Source organism: Anneissia japonica, unplaced genomic scaffold, assembly GCF_011630105.1.
Source record: "Anneissia japonica isolate Jap-2015-1 unplaced genomic scaffold, ASM1163010v1 scaffold585_len4108843_cov191, whole genome shotgun sequence".
Classification (NCBI taxonomy): domain Eukaryota; kingdom Metazoa; phylum Echinodermata; class Crinoidea; order Comatulida; family Comatulidae; genus Anneissia; species Anneissia japonica.
The window spans coordinates 1114664-1131153 of NW_022716829.1; the positions used below are offsets into that span (position 1 = coordinate 1114664).

Below are 16490 nucleotides of genomic sequence, written 5' to 3' on the forward strand. Positions count from 1 at the left end.
AGTATATACATATACATATATATACATTATAACATATATACATACTTTTATAAATACATATATACATATATATATACACTTATATATATGTATATATATAAGTATGTATATATGTTATAATGTATATATGTATGTGTATATATATATATATAAATTTTATATATATATATATTTTATATATATATACATACATATATGTATTATAACATATATACATACTTATATATATACATATATATACATATATACATACTTATATATACACATATATACATACCTATATATACACACATATATACATACATATATATATATATATACATAATATATCCATATATACGTATATATATACGTATATACATACTTATATATATACATATATACATACTTATATATATATACATACAAAATTATATACATACTTATATATCTACATATATATATACATATATATATATATACACACACATATATACATACTTATAATATACATATATACATACATACATATATACACATATATACACATACTTACATATATACTTATATATAGGCCTATATATATATATATATGTATTTATATATATACATACATAAATGCATTATAACATATATACATACTTATATATTATATATAATACTTATATATACATATATACACATATATATACTTATATAGACCTATATATACACTTATATTCTTATATACTTATATATAAGTATATATACACACATAAACATATATGTATATATACGTATGTATATATATACGTATATATATGTATATGTATACGTATATATGTATATATATGTATATATGTATATATAAATATATATATATATGTATATATGTATATATAAATATATATATATATATATATATATATATATATATATATGTATATGTATGCCTGCAAGGCTCTGGTTAAAACTTTTATATGAAGGATAACATTGTGTTTAAAATTAATACCAAATACAATGAGACCCGAACCGTGTTGTTAATTATGTATGAATAGCTGAGGATTAATGCGGTTATTAAAAACCTTGATTAATTAGACTTCCTGCATCATTACAGTTTGTAAGGTGCTGTACAAAAATAATTTATAAATATCACCATATACACCGCAGTTATACCGTAATTATAATCAACAGGTATGAGTAATGACTAAGAGGATAATATGAGCGTCAGAAACATCCACCGTTCCACGACAACCATGGTCTTGGCGGACCCCCTCACCAATGACGACAAGATCGCCATTACGGGGATCGGATGCAGATACGGCGGTGGAGTGGCGGGCCCTCGAGAGCTGTGGGACATGCTGAAGGAGAAGAGGGACTGCACATCCCTGCACCCACCGGAACGTTTTGACAAATCGATCTTCTTCTTTCCCGGTGAAAAGAAAAAGGGAAAATTGTACACCAAAGCTGGCGGGTATCTGAAACAGAATCCTGAGATGTTTGATCGACAATTCTTCAAGATGTCTCCAGGTACATATTTAATTTTTAAGTAAAGAAATGAAAATGGCATATAGAGACAACAAAAACACCTTTTTTTAAGCAAAAAAAAAATCAGAACCAGAAGCTACCCCTTTTCTGTTTTTTTTTTTTCTCATTAAGGATAACCCAAAAATGTTGTAAACTTCTTTTGGTTTTTGAGATGGTTTTGGTAAATGATAATCAAACCGACAGAGGGTGGTATTTTACACACAGTAAAAGATATGCGTAGAACTTTCAATGTTGGAAAAGTAGACACAAGCTTGCTGTATAAACATTTATTAATGTGTTGTCCACAACTATCCTCTCAAGTCAGCCCGTGGGATCAAATTATCTTTACTATCCTGTACCTTGTTAAGGCTGTCATAATAATAATAATAATAATAATAATAATAATAATAATAATAATAATAATAATAATAATATTGTATAATAATAATAATGTAATAAAAATTTAAACTTTTGATCAAAACACAACAAAATTTTCCTACCGTGAAATTACATTTGAACACCAACACAGATGAGCTATCTTCGAGTAATAATAATAATAATAATAATAATAATAATAATAATAATAATATTAATATTAATAATAATAATAATAATGTTCTGCCAAAATGTGGATAAAAATCAAAAAGAATGTGTTCTGATAAATTCGAACCATTCTTAATTAATTGGGATCACAAGCGGTTTTAAGATGTTATTTATATTGATTATTGACCCTTATAAGAAATCTTATTTTTGCCCGCATCTTCTTAAAATCTTTTACAAGAGCAAACAGACAGTGGGGCCGTATAATATAGCGTATTCATAAAATAAGATATGTTTTTTTGCGATTTTTAAAACGTCTTGAAGCGGTAAATTTTAATCATCTGAAACGTAGGCCTATAAATCTGGATAAATAAGGATTATCTCATATTTTCACATTTTAGATGAAGCTGGTCACATGGATCCACAAATACGAATACTCCTCGAGGTTGTCTGGGAATCGATTGAAGATGCTGGAATTCCCGCTTCCGTCCTTCGTGGTTCAAACACCGGCGTCTATATGGGTGTTACAGCGAACGAGTACCTTCACCTTGTGGGCTTCCCACAAAGCAACATTGATCAATATACAAATTCAGGAACAAACTCATGCATGATCTCCAACCGTATTTCGTACGAATTTGATTTACGAGGGCCTAGCTTTTCTATTGACACAGCTTGTTCGTCCTCACTCTACGCCGTACAAATTGCCTGTGATGCTCTCAGAGGGGGATTATGTGATACAGCCATAGCTGGGGGAGTCAACATAATTCTTACTCCGTCTGTTACAATTGGCTTTTGTCAAGCTGGTATGCTTTCTCCCGATGGACAGTGTAAAAGCTTTGACGAATCAGCTAACGGTTACAGTCGAAGTGAAGGTGCAGGATCAGTTGTACTCAAACCACTAAAGAGAGCTATAGAAGACGGAGATAGAATTTACGCAGTAATTCGAGGTGGCGCTCTAACAAATGATGGACGGACACCTGGGATTGCAAATCCAAGCTTTGATGCCCAGATTGATCTTGTAGATAGAGCGTGTGCAGCAGCTAAGGTAGATCCACGGGATGTCGCCTATATTGAAGCACATGGTACTGGTACTCCAGTTGGTGACAAGACAGAAGCGAATGCTATCGGTGAAGCCATGGGCAAACAGCGTCCAGATGACGCACCACCCCTTTTTATTGGTTCAATAAAGTCTAATGTAGGACATTCAGAAGGCGCTGCTGGTATAGCAGGTGTCATAAAGACAGCTTTGTCGTTGTACCATCGAGAAATTCCAGGTGTTGTTCATTTCAAACGTGGTAATCCTAACATCAATTTCAAAGACCTCAGGTTAAGAGTTCCTTCCTCAAGCATACCATGGCCTGGCGGATCAAAGCTTCTAGCAGGATGTAGTTCATTCGGATTTGGTGGGGCCAATGCGCATGTCGTTCTTGAGGCAGCTCCATTAAAGCAATTTAATAGTTTACCAAGCATGCACAACGTAACAAATTTCGGTGATACCGACTATCACATGTTGTTACTGTCGGCAACTTCAAAAGAAGCTCTTCTGCAGAAATGCTCCGATTGGATTGAGTTCCTTGTCGAAACACTCGATATGAAACCTGATGCATTCCTGGATGCGCTGTTCACAGCCAGTGTCCGATCTCATCACCATATACACAGACTATCATTGTTAGCCAAGTCTAGAAGTGAACTTGTGAAGCTCCTTCGTAGAAGAATTAAAGGAAATTTGGACTCCATCCAGATCATTGAAGGCAAAGCCCCAGAGGGAAATTCCATTCACAGAATAGTATTCGTCTTCTCTGGTATGGGTACCCAGTGGTGGGGTATGGCCAGGGAGCTAATGAATACACATCCCATATTCAGCAACGTAATACAGGTAGAAAAAAAATTTAATTTATTAAAATCTCAAATCCACTTATCCATACTGTATTATAAAATGTATCAACGTATACATCAATGCCTCTGTTACATCTTGCCTCAATAGTCCTTATCTTTCAATTTCTTCTATCTCTAACTCCTCACTCTCTCTCCATTACATACATACATACATACATACATAAATACATACATACATATATATCATAATATATATATATATAAAGGTATATATCTGTCTCTTATACACATCTAGATGTGTATAAGAGACAGGGGTGGTTAATATTATTATTATTAATAATAATAATAATATTATTATTAGGGCCTATTATTATTATTATTATTGGTTATTTGCGCCTCATAAATTGGCCTATGATTATTATGTAATATAGATTTTTTTTTCATTTTCTAACGAACATTACAAGTTCCCTTTTTGAGATTGATGTCTGTATACGTTCCTTAAAACCCATTCTCGAGCATGAGAAAAAAGAATGGACTCGCCTGCCTCCGTGAATTCTGTATTTAGGCATATGGGGGAGGCCCTCTTTATGGAGCGACGCTCTATATGCTAACCATGAAGATGTAGAGTAAGTGTAACTCATTGGCTTACAGTAAACCTTCAAACTACCATAATATAACAACTCCATTTAACGAAAACAATAAGATAATATTAGGCCATTTTTCAAAATAAAGTTCTCTGAAGGTTAACTACAAAATTATTATTAAGTTAATGTGTTGTAAAAACTGTATTGAAAAAAATAAAAAAATTCGCTTGACATTATGTATTAGTCATTTGTGAAACAAAATGATAGGCTATGTCAAGTGTTGTATTGAACAGTGGCGGATTCAGGGGGATCCCAGTCAGCACGGTCCCCAACCTCCTATTTTTTTTCAAAATTATTTTAAAAATAAAGAAAAACAGACGAATTATTGCAATTTGCAAAAAGCCCTTTGAATTTGCAAAAGCCCTTTCAATTTGCAAAAGCCCTTTGAATTTGCAAAAGCCCTTTCAATTTGCAAAAGCCCTTTCAATTTGCAAACGCCCTATTATAATAATCTGACCTGATGAATTAACTATGCCAATTAATTTGGGTCAAGTCGACCTGCCTATGTACAATCAACTTTTAATCTGAGAATGCCATTTCCGATCATTCAGGCGCCATAATCATAATTTTTTCTTACCTCAGCCCCAACCATCGTGGGGGGGGGGGGACATTCAATTTGCACAAGACCGTACCTGGGCCCCTCTATTTCGACTTCCTAGACCACCACAATTTGAGTAGGCCTATCATTTCCGGGCTACTATAGAAGGGTAATTTTCATCTATCGGGAGAAAAGGGAAGGTTTCGTCGGGGAATACCCATATTAGGGATATCACTCATGATTAATAATTCATTGGGGTCGTGGAAGCAATCTCGACTTCGACTTTGTTCGGAAATCAGTGGCGGATTCAAATGTGGGACCTAAATTTTAAGTCTGCGAGTGCAATTTCCGGCGATCTAGAGATGCCATAATCACAAATTTTCTTACCTAAACCCCAAACATGGTAGGGCTGAGGCGTTATTCCTCCATCTGCGAAAGTACACAGTGGTTTATTCAAAGGGGCCCAGTCGGATCGCCCACCCCCCCCCCACCTCTAAATTGTTCACTTTAAAAAAAAATGGAGATATAAAGAAAATTATATTTAAATTTTATGTCTGTATAAGTGCAATATCCGGCCATCCAGAGGTGCTATAATCACATTCTTTTTACCTCAGCCTCAACCATGTGGGACTGAGGTAGTAGATCCTCTATCTGTGAAATTATCCCCCGGCCCCCTCTTGGCCTATCGAATTCCTGATTCCACTACTGGACAATAACAACAATTATAACTCATATTACAGTAGATTGACGCCCATAAAATAACTAATATAATTCACAAACTTCGTCAAATATCCGTAGCGCCCAGGAGGCTTCGCCCCGGGGTTCGTGGCCTATCTTTCCCCATTGGGGCTCGCGTCCCAAAAGCCCTATTATAATAATCTGGCCCTGATGAATTAACTATGCCAATTAATCTAGGTCTAGTCGAACTGCCTTTGTGTTTGAATATATTATCATCATTGCTGTAAAATCATTTTCACTAATAATTGATTATATAAAATAAAAAAGTGTTTTACACCTTTTTGCTCGCCGGCATATAATTAAGGCCTAGCCTCCACGGCCTAGGTAGTAGGGCCAGGCCTACTAGTGACACACTTGGTTTGGGACGATGATTTTAAAGCAATCATCGTGTTAATCCTAATTTTTGTTGTACGCTTCATGTACATTTACTAGGCCTAATAGATCATGAAATTAATCAAATTTAACTGATTAGTTAAAAATAATTGTATACTACATAAATTTGAGTTTTTCCTATTGTACTATCAAGAACCAGCGGGCCGCCATCGATGCACGGTAGAGTTTGCATCTTTAGGTCTCCGATCTTGTTCACAAATTTACGGACAAGTGCTACCTGTAAAAATTCGTAGGACGCGTTAGGAATGACAAAATATTCTCTGCATCTACTGGACCCGAGCCGCATAAGCTTGTGTTCTACTATTTGCATTCGCACCCGAGTTGTGTATATATATTGCCTTGGTTTGGCTCTCTAATCACTAGTGGTCGTTTGACTAGTCTGGGCTCTGCCTAAGCTGATCGAAAGTTTCGTTTAGGTCTATACCTTGCTGCATTTTAAGACCGAAACGGATCCGTCTGCAGATACTGGGATTTCTTCCAGTGTGGATGTTTAGTATATTTTGTCATATTGATCGGATTTTCTCTACTGTTCCGTTTTAATTTAATATTGTTTTGCATTATGTGGCCGTTTGCTGTTGTTATGGGTTTTTCCTATATATATACTGTCTCTTATACACATTAAATGTTAATAATTAAAATTTCACGTTTTATATTGTTCAAAAAAGAAAATAGATGACATCTTGGGTAAATACGGAGCAAAATGGTCACTTGTACAAATTTTGTCAGCTGAAACTGGCAAAGAGACGATCAACGATACAGGTCAGTTTTAAATTATATATAAATATTATATACTGTAGCATTTTCACTGATGCTCCATTGTGTAATTGTTGTATTTAGTTGTATGAAGATACAACAAAACGTTTACTGATTGGACCGTTCCTTTCAATTCTGACATTTGATTAAGAAGCTTACATACATTCGAACCAGTAATGGCGCCAGGATCTGCCCGACAGTGCGGAGACTAAAGGCTCCAATGGAGGAGGGAGGCGCTAGGCGAGCGAAGCGAGCCTGATTTGGCTAGGGGCGGCATCCGCCTAGGGGCCACAGTGGGCGAAGCCCCCTGGAAGCTGCGGATATTTGACGAATTTTGGTATATTTGTATTAGTTACTTGATAAGCATCAAGCTACCGTAATGACTTAATGTATGTTTTTTAATGTCGAGATTCCAAAACCGATTTTTTTTTATTAAAGCAACGAGAAACAAAGCGTATGCAATGTAACCAACTAATTTATTTTCAAATCCTTTTTACATTTTGTATTATTAAAACAGATCACCGTATTACATTACAATACTATCCTCTCATCGTGGCAAAATCCAGGTTGATCATAATCCATGTGATTGTGAATTATTAAAAACAAAATTACGAGTAAGAATAATGTCTTACTGTAAATTGTAAGGCCACCAATTTGTGACAATATTATACTACGATGAATTAGGAAAACACAATGTCACAGTACAAGCTTTTAATTCAAAGTGAAGTTATACATTTTGAAAATTATGCCTGAAATCTGTAAACCACGAGGTTGCTCCCCGATCAAGGTGTATTCCAAGCATCATCATAATAATAATAATACTAATAATAATAATAATAATAATAATAATAATAATAATAATAATAATAATAATAATAATAATAATAATAATAAAGTAAGATCTTATATAGCGCCATTAAAAAAACCGAAGTAATTATCAGTGGCGCTTCATGTTATTGTTGGAATAAGTGCGTTTTGAGTGATTTTTTAAATAAAGGAATTGATGCTGATTTTTTAATGAGGTTATCCAAACGAGCATTTGTCACAGAGAACGTAAACCATTTCTAATATAGTCCCATTGAACAAGGGCGGATCCAGAATTTTTCAAACTGGGAGAGGGGCATTTGTATTTTTTTAAATTTCAATACATAGCATTAATATGCACTGACATTTTAACAAATATAGTGTTAAAATGCTGTTTTGACACTTGACACTGTTCTGCTGAGTAGATGTTTGAATGTAATTATTTCATTGTGAAGAAGAATATATGTTGTTTCATGGGCTTAATTCAATGTGAAAAGTAATATATACGGTAGTTGGATAACTTACAATAAAACGGCACGTGAATTTATGTTATTATTATATTATTATTATTATTATTATTATTATTATTATTATTATTATTATTATTATTATTATTATTGTTAATATTATTACTATTGTTAATATTATTATTATTTTTATTATTATTATTGTTATTTTTATTGTTATTGTTGTTGTTTTTGTTATTATTGTGATAAAAATTTAACACAAACAGTACACAAATAGGTCAATGAAGGCGATATGGTCGCTAAACGAGCAGACATGTAACAATATTTTTATTTTTTTTATTGCCCGACGGAATGTATTCGTCTTCCCCGACAGGGGGCTAGGCATCTCCGACGAGGGGGGCTATAGCCCCAGCCCCTCCCCCTCCCCTCTGGCGCCACCACTGATTGCAACGGAGTATTTTCATGCATTAATCATATAATAATGACACTGTTTCCATCATCTCTTCTTGTTTTCACAGAAATATCTCAAACATGCATTTGTAGCGTACAAATCGGACTAGTTGACTTGTATAAACATTATGGTGTAACACCGAGGGCCATTATTGGCCATAGTGTCGGCGAAGTTGCAGCAGCCTATGCAGCTGGACTCCTAACCATGACCGCTGCTGTTAGAATCATTTTTTCAAGAGGACATCTTCTTACAAGGACAAGTGGGTCAGGAACTATGGCTGCAGTTCTTTACGATGTTGATGATATACAGAGACGTATAAAATCAACCGTTACAGATTTAGACGTTGCTGCCGTCAATAGTCCATCACAGATTGTGCTTTCTGGCAAGGCTGAGTCTATCAAAGAATTTACTTCAAAACTAAGCGAAGATGGCGTGCAGACGAAAGTTTTAAAAGTTAATAATGCTTTTCACAGCCGTCAACAAGATGTGCTTATGAAGGAGTTCTACAAAAAAACCAGGTTTTTGGGTAAGACTAAGTCATTAAGGGAACAGAGGCCTCTTATTCCAATGATGTCCACCGTTACTAACCGTTACGTTACTCCGCATGAAGCAAATGGGTCTGATTACTGGTGGACCAATATTCGTCAGCAGGTATTATTTAGGGACGCCGTAGATGCTCTTCTTAAAGATGGCTACAATAGTTTCCTTGAAATAGGAGCTCACCCAGTACTATCGCCTGCAATCCAAGACATAATTGCGTCCAAGCAGAATAAGCCAACTGTCCACTTCATTACTCACTCATTAAAGAGACCAAAAGATACAAGCGCAGCAGCTGATGATTCTCTGAATATTTACATCTCTTTGGCACAGATGTATGTGAAAGGCTACGCAGTTGACATGCGTCCAGCATTTTCAGGCCATCACTGTAAAGTAGAGTCAGTACCACTGTATCCTTGGCAGCGTGTCTTGTGCTCAGCTGTTACTGAAAAGGCGAATACAGATATGCGTTATCCGAATTCCTGTCACCCGCTTCTTGGTAAACAAGAGTTGTCAGCTAATTATGCTGAAAACAAAAGACTAAAAGTATGGAAAACTACAATAGGAACCAATGAAGAGCCATGGATTGGCGACCATGTTGTCCAAGGTAGTATAGTACTCCCTGCCGCCGGATTCATTGAGGTAGCAATTGCCGCACATCACAAGCTCTTCAAAACAAGTTCCCAAATCGAGATCTACGGTCTAAATTTCGATAGATTTCTTTTCATGTCAGCTACGCCGACCGAACTGGAAACAACAACAGAATTAGAGACTGGAAAAATTGCAAGATTAGCACTTCGATCACTGAATGCAAACGACAACAAGTGGATGACACACACAACAATGAATCTAATAGCAGGTGAAAATGAAATTGGAAATAGTAAACTCCCTGTGAATGAAATCCTGAATAGATGCCCTGGAGAGCTGAGTAAATCGGGATTCTATGCAAACAAGAAGCAAGTTGGTTTCGATCTTGGTGAAAGTTTCATGTGCATCGAGAAGGCAAATTTTAGTCGAGTTGTTGACGAGGCACTTATCCAAATTCGTGCACCCGACACAGTGGCCGCACAGTCCAGTCGCTTCTATGTGCACCCTGCTCTACTCGATGGCATACTACAGGGTATGGCTGGTATTGAGCGTCAACGAATGAAAGTCTTAAATCCAGAGGCAAAGCCGGATGGACGTGTCCCAAGGTCTATCCAGAATATACAATTTAGAAAGGTTACATTTCCTGACAATACACTGCTTCACTATACCATAACTTCGAATGGGGACGATGCTGCTGCAGACGTTTCCGTCGCTGATGCAGAGACACATGATGTTATTGGTAGATTTAAACAAATTCGTTTCGGGCCAGTTGCTACATCAAACGAATATGACCAGCTTCAGTTGTGGGAAAAGACATGGGTCCAAATATATCCTGGAGACAAATCTCACGATGACGATGGACCAACTTTTATAACAGGTGACGATGAAGAACTTTCTAGGCAACTCAATGTTTCCCTTAGACAGACGGGGATCTTGACAACGCCCGTCAGCAGGGGTAACAAGGACCTTCCGTCGAATATCATTATGATATTCAAAGCTGGAAATAAAGATAGTCTCAATGAAATCTCCAAAGAGGATCTACTTAACCAGCAGTCACAGATGGCCATGTTGTGTATAGATCAATACAATGCCTTCTCGCGTAATGACGGAAGAAGGCCAAATATGTGGATTGTGACTCGTGATGGATTCCCTGCCAGAACTGATGATCTAGTTAATCCTAGTCAAGCATCAGCCTACGGCTTTGGACTTAGTGTAATGCAAGAAGACCCTAGCCTGAATATTTTCCTGATTGATATACCTTCAGATGTAGATAGTCTTACTGTATCAAAATGGCTGATCAATTACATATGGAAAACAGATCGTCGTGACAATATTCTTGCTTTACGTCATTCCACTGATAATTCAAGTAGGTCATACGATGCATACTCACTTCGCGTCAATTTAAGCAAGGCACACGAATTTCCGTACAAAATATTGTCCCCTAATTGGAAATTTGACATCGGGCAAAGCTTCCAGAGTGGAAGGTTGTTCCTGACGAGAAACCATAGTGATGATGATATCGAACGTAGGTCTAATGCCGATATAGCTGTAAAGGTGGGAGCTTTCCACTTGATGAAAACAACTGGTAAATCTTCTAATGAACCTCAGCATGTTGCGCTGTTTTGTGGACAATGTGCTCAGAATAAATCCTTCATTGGGTTTTGTGACGAAAAGGAACTGAAATCAACGATGCATTGTGGACATGAAAATATCATTGAAGTGACAAGCAGCTTGTGTCCAGAAGATATAGTTAACATCGTCCTATCTTACCTGGTCCCATTCGGGGTAATTCGTAACTTCATATGTTGCAAGGAAAGCACAGTTGTTATCTGTATGTCATCGAATGAAGACAAAATGGGATTAGCAATGGCACACATGGCTGTAGAACTTGGCCATAATGTCGTTGTTGCCGTTAAAGATCTGTCAGTGAAAAATGGCGTTTATTTGAATAGTACTGATCACCAAGCAGAGATATTGGACGTTAACGATGTCCCTGGTGCGTTAAAAGAACAGAGTGTAAATTTCTTAATTGGCTGGGAATCAACAGTTCGAGATTTGCTGAAAATGAGTACTATGAACGAAAAATTTAAACCATTTGCAATAATTGGGACTTTCCAATCTAGTGCATTCTCAGAAACCTATTCCAAGCTTGGTGGTCTGCCGAAAAACGTAATTGTTGAAAATATTGATCATGAGTTCTATTCAAACAAGGAACTTCAACAGATGAAACCTATACTCGATGAGCTACTGCAAGTATTCGAGATGCCTTCTTCCGTAAATCCATTAAAAGACGCTTTACCAGAAGTAATTTCTTTGGAAAATAGTGGAAGAAATGAACGTATCCCATTTGAAAAAGTAACTATTGCAATTGCAGCTGATAATGATGATGGAGTGGCAACATCCTGTGACTTTCTAAAAGGAGAGATTGTGTTCGAAAATGACAAGTCTTACCTTGTGACTGGTGGCACAAAAGGGTTTGGGCTCTGCCTCGTAGAATGGCTATCCGCCCATGGAGCCGGACGTGTGTACATTATGAGCCGGTCAGAGGCAGGTTATGAATCAGAGGAACGGTTGAATAATCTGCGGAAATCTGGAAAATCAATTGTTCATATCAAGGCTGATATCACAAGTAAATCGGATGTCGAACAGGCTTTTAAAAAAGTATCAATCGATGCGTCCTATACATTATCTGGTATATTCCATTGCGCTGCACAGTATGATGATAAACTTCTGAAGGACATCACACCTGCAATTTGGAAAAGAGTAATGGCGGCTAAATCATGGGGTGCTCTTCTGCTGCATCAAACGTCAATCAAATTTAACGCCCAACTAAAATATTTCGTTATGATTTCATCCGTGGTTCAACTTCTAGGTAATACCGGCCAAGCGAGTTATTGTGCAGCTAATACATACCTTTCCTCTCTTGGTTATTTCCGTAGAAGTAAGGGTTTGCCAGCAACTGTCTTCTGTCCAGGAGTAATCAGACGCGATGGATTTGCCGCAAGGTCTGGTCTCGTAGAATTTTGGGAAAAAAAAGGCATTGAAAGCCTTGCACCAGCAGAGCTGTTGAATGGTCTTGGTGTAATTCTTAAAAGCAATGTACCAGAAATGGGTATGAGTGGTGATGTCAAGATTCTGAAATATGTTCGAGAAAGCAGAAATCTGTTTAAGGAGCACATGACGCTTAAACCTGATGGACGATTTTCAATTCTAAAAGGATTGGAACTGGGCCTATCCCGACAGGAACTGATTTTATATGTTGGAGACAGTCAACAAAATGACATAGTTCGTCTTAAGCCAGAAGAAGCTAGGCTATATATTTTCAATACACTATGTGGGTTTATCTCACAGCGTCTTGGTATAACTGGCCAAATATCACCGGATGCTTCACCATCTGCTCTTGGTATAGACTCACTGATGACCACTGAGCTTAGCGGAGTCATTCAAGGTAGCTTCGCAGTTCTTGTGCCTCCAATGGAATTAATGAACGCTAACATAACCCTGCAAGCTATATCAGCTTCAATTTACAAAAGGATTCTAGCAGAACAGCAGCTTGGAGGGCAGAATAAAGACGAAGAAGAAGAGGAAGACACATCTTGGAAGGCATGGTTCATCATGGACGAGAGTGTCGTCTCCCCAGATATCCAACTCGTTTGCTTTCCTCCAAATGGTGGTGGTCCATCTACATACGCTTGGTGGCAAAATCAATTCAGTAAGCATAATGTTCAGTTAATCATGGCACAACTGCCCGGATGGGAAGGACGCCATCAGGAGAAGCCCCTTCAGACAATCGAGGAAATAACAACAAATCTAACTGAACATCTTGTTGCTAGGCTCATTCCTGGTAGATTTGTATTATTTGGCCACAGTCTTGGAGGACTCATTTCATTCGAAGTTGCTCATCGCCTGATAGAGAGAAATCTCCGACCAGCCCACATCATCATCAGTTCCTGGTATGCTCCAACGTTAGCTTATCCAAACGCGGTTGAACTTGAAAAAGCACCGAGTGTATTACGACAGATGGAACAAGACATTAAGAACAACATTAAGCTCTCCGACAATAAAGCTCTGAGGCTGTCATTCCTTGATGATGAGGCGTTGAATAACCATGAGCTGATGAAACGCCTAATCCCTTGCTTTCAAGTGGGCTTTAAAATTTGCCAAAAGTACACCAACACCCACACCACGAAGCTTCAATGTGGCATGACCGTATTAGGTGCCAAGTCAGATCGATTTGTTCCTCCCACTATGTTGGATGCCTGGTGTCTGGAGATTCAACCCAATCGACGTTTCAAGAAGACTTTATTTTCAGGAGGCCACATGCATATTACATCAGCAAAGAAGAAATTTTTCCAAGAAATCCAGACCACTCTAAGAGAGGCATTTGATGTCTAAACATATATGATTTAATGTGTAGGCTTAATCAGTCAAATGTTTACAATCTAGATTTTTCACAGCTATCTAATAATGACATATTTTCTTGTAATTAATTATTTGAATTTGTCACACCTGCGGTATCTTCTCGTGTGCCTACATCATAAACATATAATTTCAACAATATTATTATTAATTTGTAGAATAGTCTTATCATTAATTATATATTTATATATTATTGTTATTTTTTTTATATGCAATATTTAGTCCCAGACCTAATTATGGTATAATATGTTATTTAAAATATGATGCATTTCGTATACACACTATTAATATGAAGTATGTTATAATTCATATTACGGTACTGTCTATCATATTTTTCTCATGAAGTGATGACAGGCAACGACGGGGAACCCCTATACAAACATGTGGCATAGTATCAGAGTAAAAACAATAACTAAAATTAAGGTTGAAAAATTTTCCATAACATTTACACGATGTCGTTTGCCTACAAGAATTCATTTCAAATCGGTGGTAATTTTATGTTATCTGGCGACAAAAACACCACTGATTATAGATGAACTATTCTACGCATTGAAGACGAAAGAACACTCAGCATAGCCGGCCAACCTAAAATAATATACGCGTAATATATGTAAATACTGTAATTGTATTAAGTCGATACATAATGATATTCATCTATGATCAGTTTTAGCTTTAATAATTTACCCATGGATATTTATTGCTACGTTTCAAGAAAATTTATCTTATTAGTGAGATTTCGCAATCTTATGAAAACGATAACGAAAACGAGTACGTCATTATCATTATCGTCATTCATGCCTAAAACATTTTTTGGCAATATGCTGCAAACAACTAATTTAATTTTGATAATTGATGGCCATAATACACCAAAACATTGGAACTCATATGTATGAATTTAATATTAAATTTACATAGTCGATAGTATATCTTACCGTATAGTATTAAAAAATTATGATATTTATGATTTACTTATAAAACATAGCACATACATTATATAAAATGTATAAACTTTAAGCATACATCGCGCATTTAGTGGAAATATATGACGCAGTGGTACAGTATGAATAGTTGTCTAACGTTTGTACCATTGAGATATGAAATAGTTTTTACCCAGGTGATAATGATTTTTCGTCGCAAATGACTTTCTGGAATATAAATCAAACTTAACAACTGCCCAATCAGAACAAAGCCGACTCACATTCAATCGGGGCGATAGTATAGCAATTTTGATGAAACCAGACTTCAGCAGTAATATGCTGAAAATAAGCTGGCATAGGCCCTATTTCTTATTTAACTTATACAACTACAAGACAATAGACTAAAAAAGTGACGAGTAGAACCTATTGTAGTTTAAGGGAATTACCATTTCTAATTATAAAAACAAGTTCTCATAATCTCGAAAGCTTCGACGAGGGCAGTATAATAGAGGCAGTAGAGTATATTGGCCCTAACGGCCGCCGATACAAAAAAAAGAAGATCCAGTATTATTCAATCAGCTGAGTGTTTCTAGAGCTCCTGAGGCATTAGAGTATATTGGCCCTAACGGCCGCCCATAAAAAAGATATATTAATCATTCAGATTAATCAATCAGCCAAGTGTTTTTAGGGCTTCTCATCAGAGCTAAAAATCTTTCTATTTGTAAGTCGGCTGTAGTCCAGTTCAGCACTGTGGCTGCTATTGCATTGGTAATTTTGAATGACTAAAAGATTGTTACCCAAGATATGTCCCTGGTAGTTATTCCTCTGGGACCGGGGATTCCGAGCTCATCATCAATAGACAATTACCGTAATATTCTATTTCATAATTAACGTAATTAAGTTATGAAGAAGAAACACTGCGCACCGGTATCAAATGGAGTAGTTTAAATCTCAACTTCCATTTAATTAAAAAAAACTTGTAAGTAATTAAGTATTATTATATCACTTTACAACTTCTGTAATATGCAAGGTGTACGTAATGAGTGTATTTTAGGTAAGAAAGGGGTACTGAAGAGTCATTTAAATATTCATAAGGTTTTACAGTATAGGCCTATTATATACTCGGAGTTATAAAGAACGATTGATTTTGTTTGATATTGTACGTTAATGGGTTAATGTTTTCAATTGAATATTTTGTTGTTTATCTACAATGCGTTTGTTTTTCGTATACATTTACATACTTTTAATCTATTAGCAAGTATCCCAATTCGAGTGATTGACCTTAATATATTTACCAAATGAATATAGTTGTACAGCACTAGTTCTCTCTTTCTATATATATATATATATATGTGTGTATGTATATATATGTATGTATGT

General features: G+C 36.2%; 1 protein-coding gene across 1 annotated transcript in view; it reads left to right on the forward strand.

The window, feature by feature from the left end:
• Nucleotides 1–16010, forward strand: part of LOC117109961 (phthiocerol/phenolphthiocerol synthesis polyketide synthase type I PpsD-like) — a 22891-nt gene extending 6881 nt beyond the window's left edge. Inside the window, exons 2-5 of the mRNA XM_033252474.1 lie at nucleotides 1153–1488; nucleotides 2427–3901; nucleotides 6840–6933; nucleotides 8717–16010. Of these exons, the coding sequence (XP_033108365.1) occupies nucleotides 1179–1488; nucleotides 2427–3901; nucleotides 6840–6933; nucleotides 8717–14169 (7332 nt within the window). The 5' untranslated portion in view covers nucleotides 1153–1178 and the 3' untranslated portion in view covers nucleotides 14170–16010. The remainder of the gene's footprint in view (nucleotides 1–1152; nucleotides 1489–2426; nucleotides 3902–6839; nucleotides 6934–8716) is intronic.
• The last annotated feature ends 480 nt before the right edge of the window (nucleotides 16011–16490 follow it).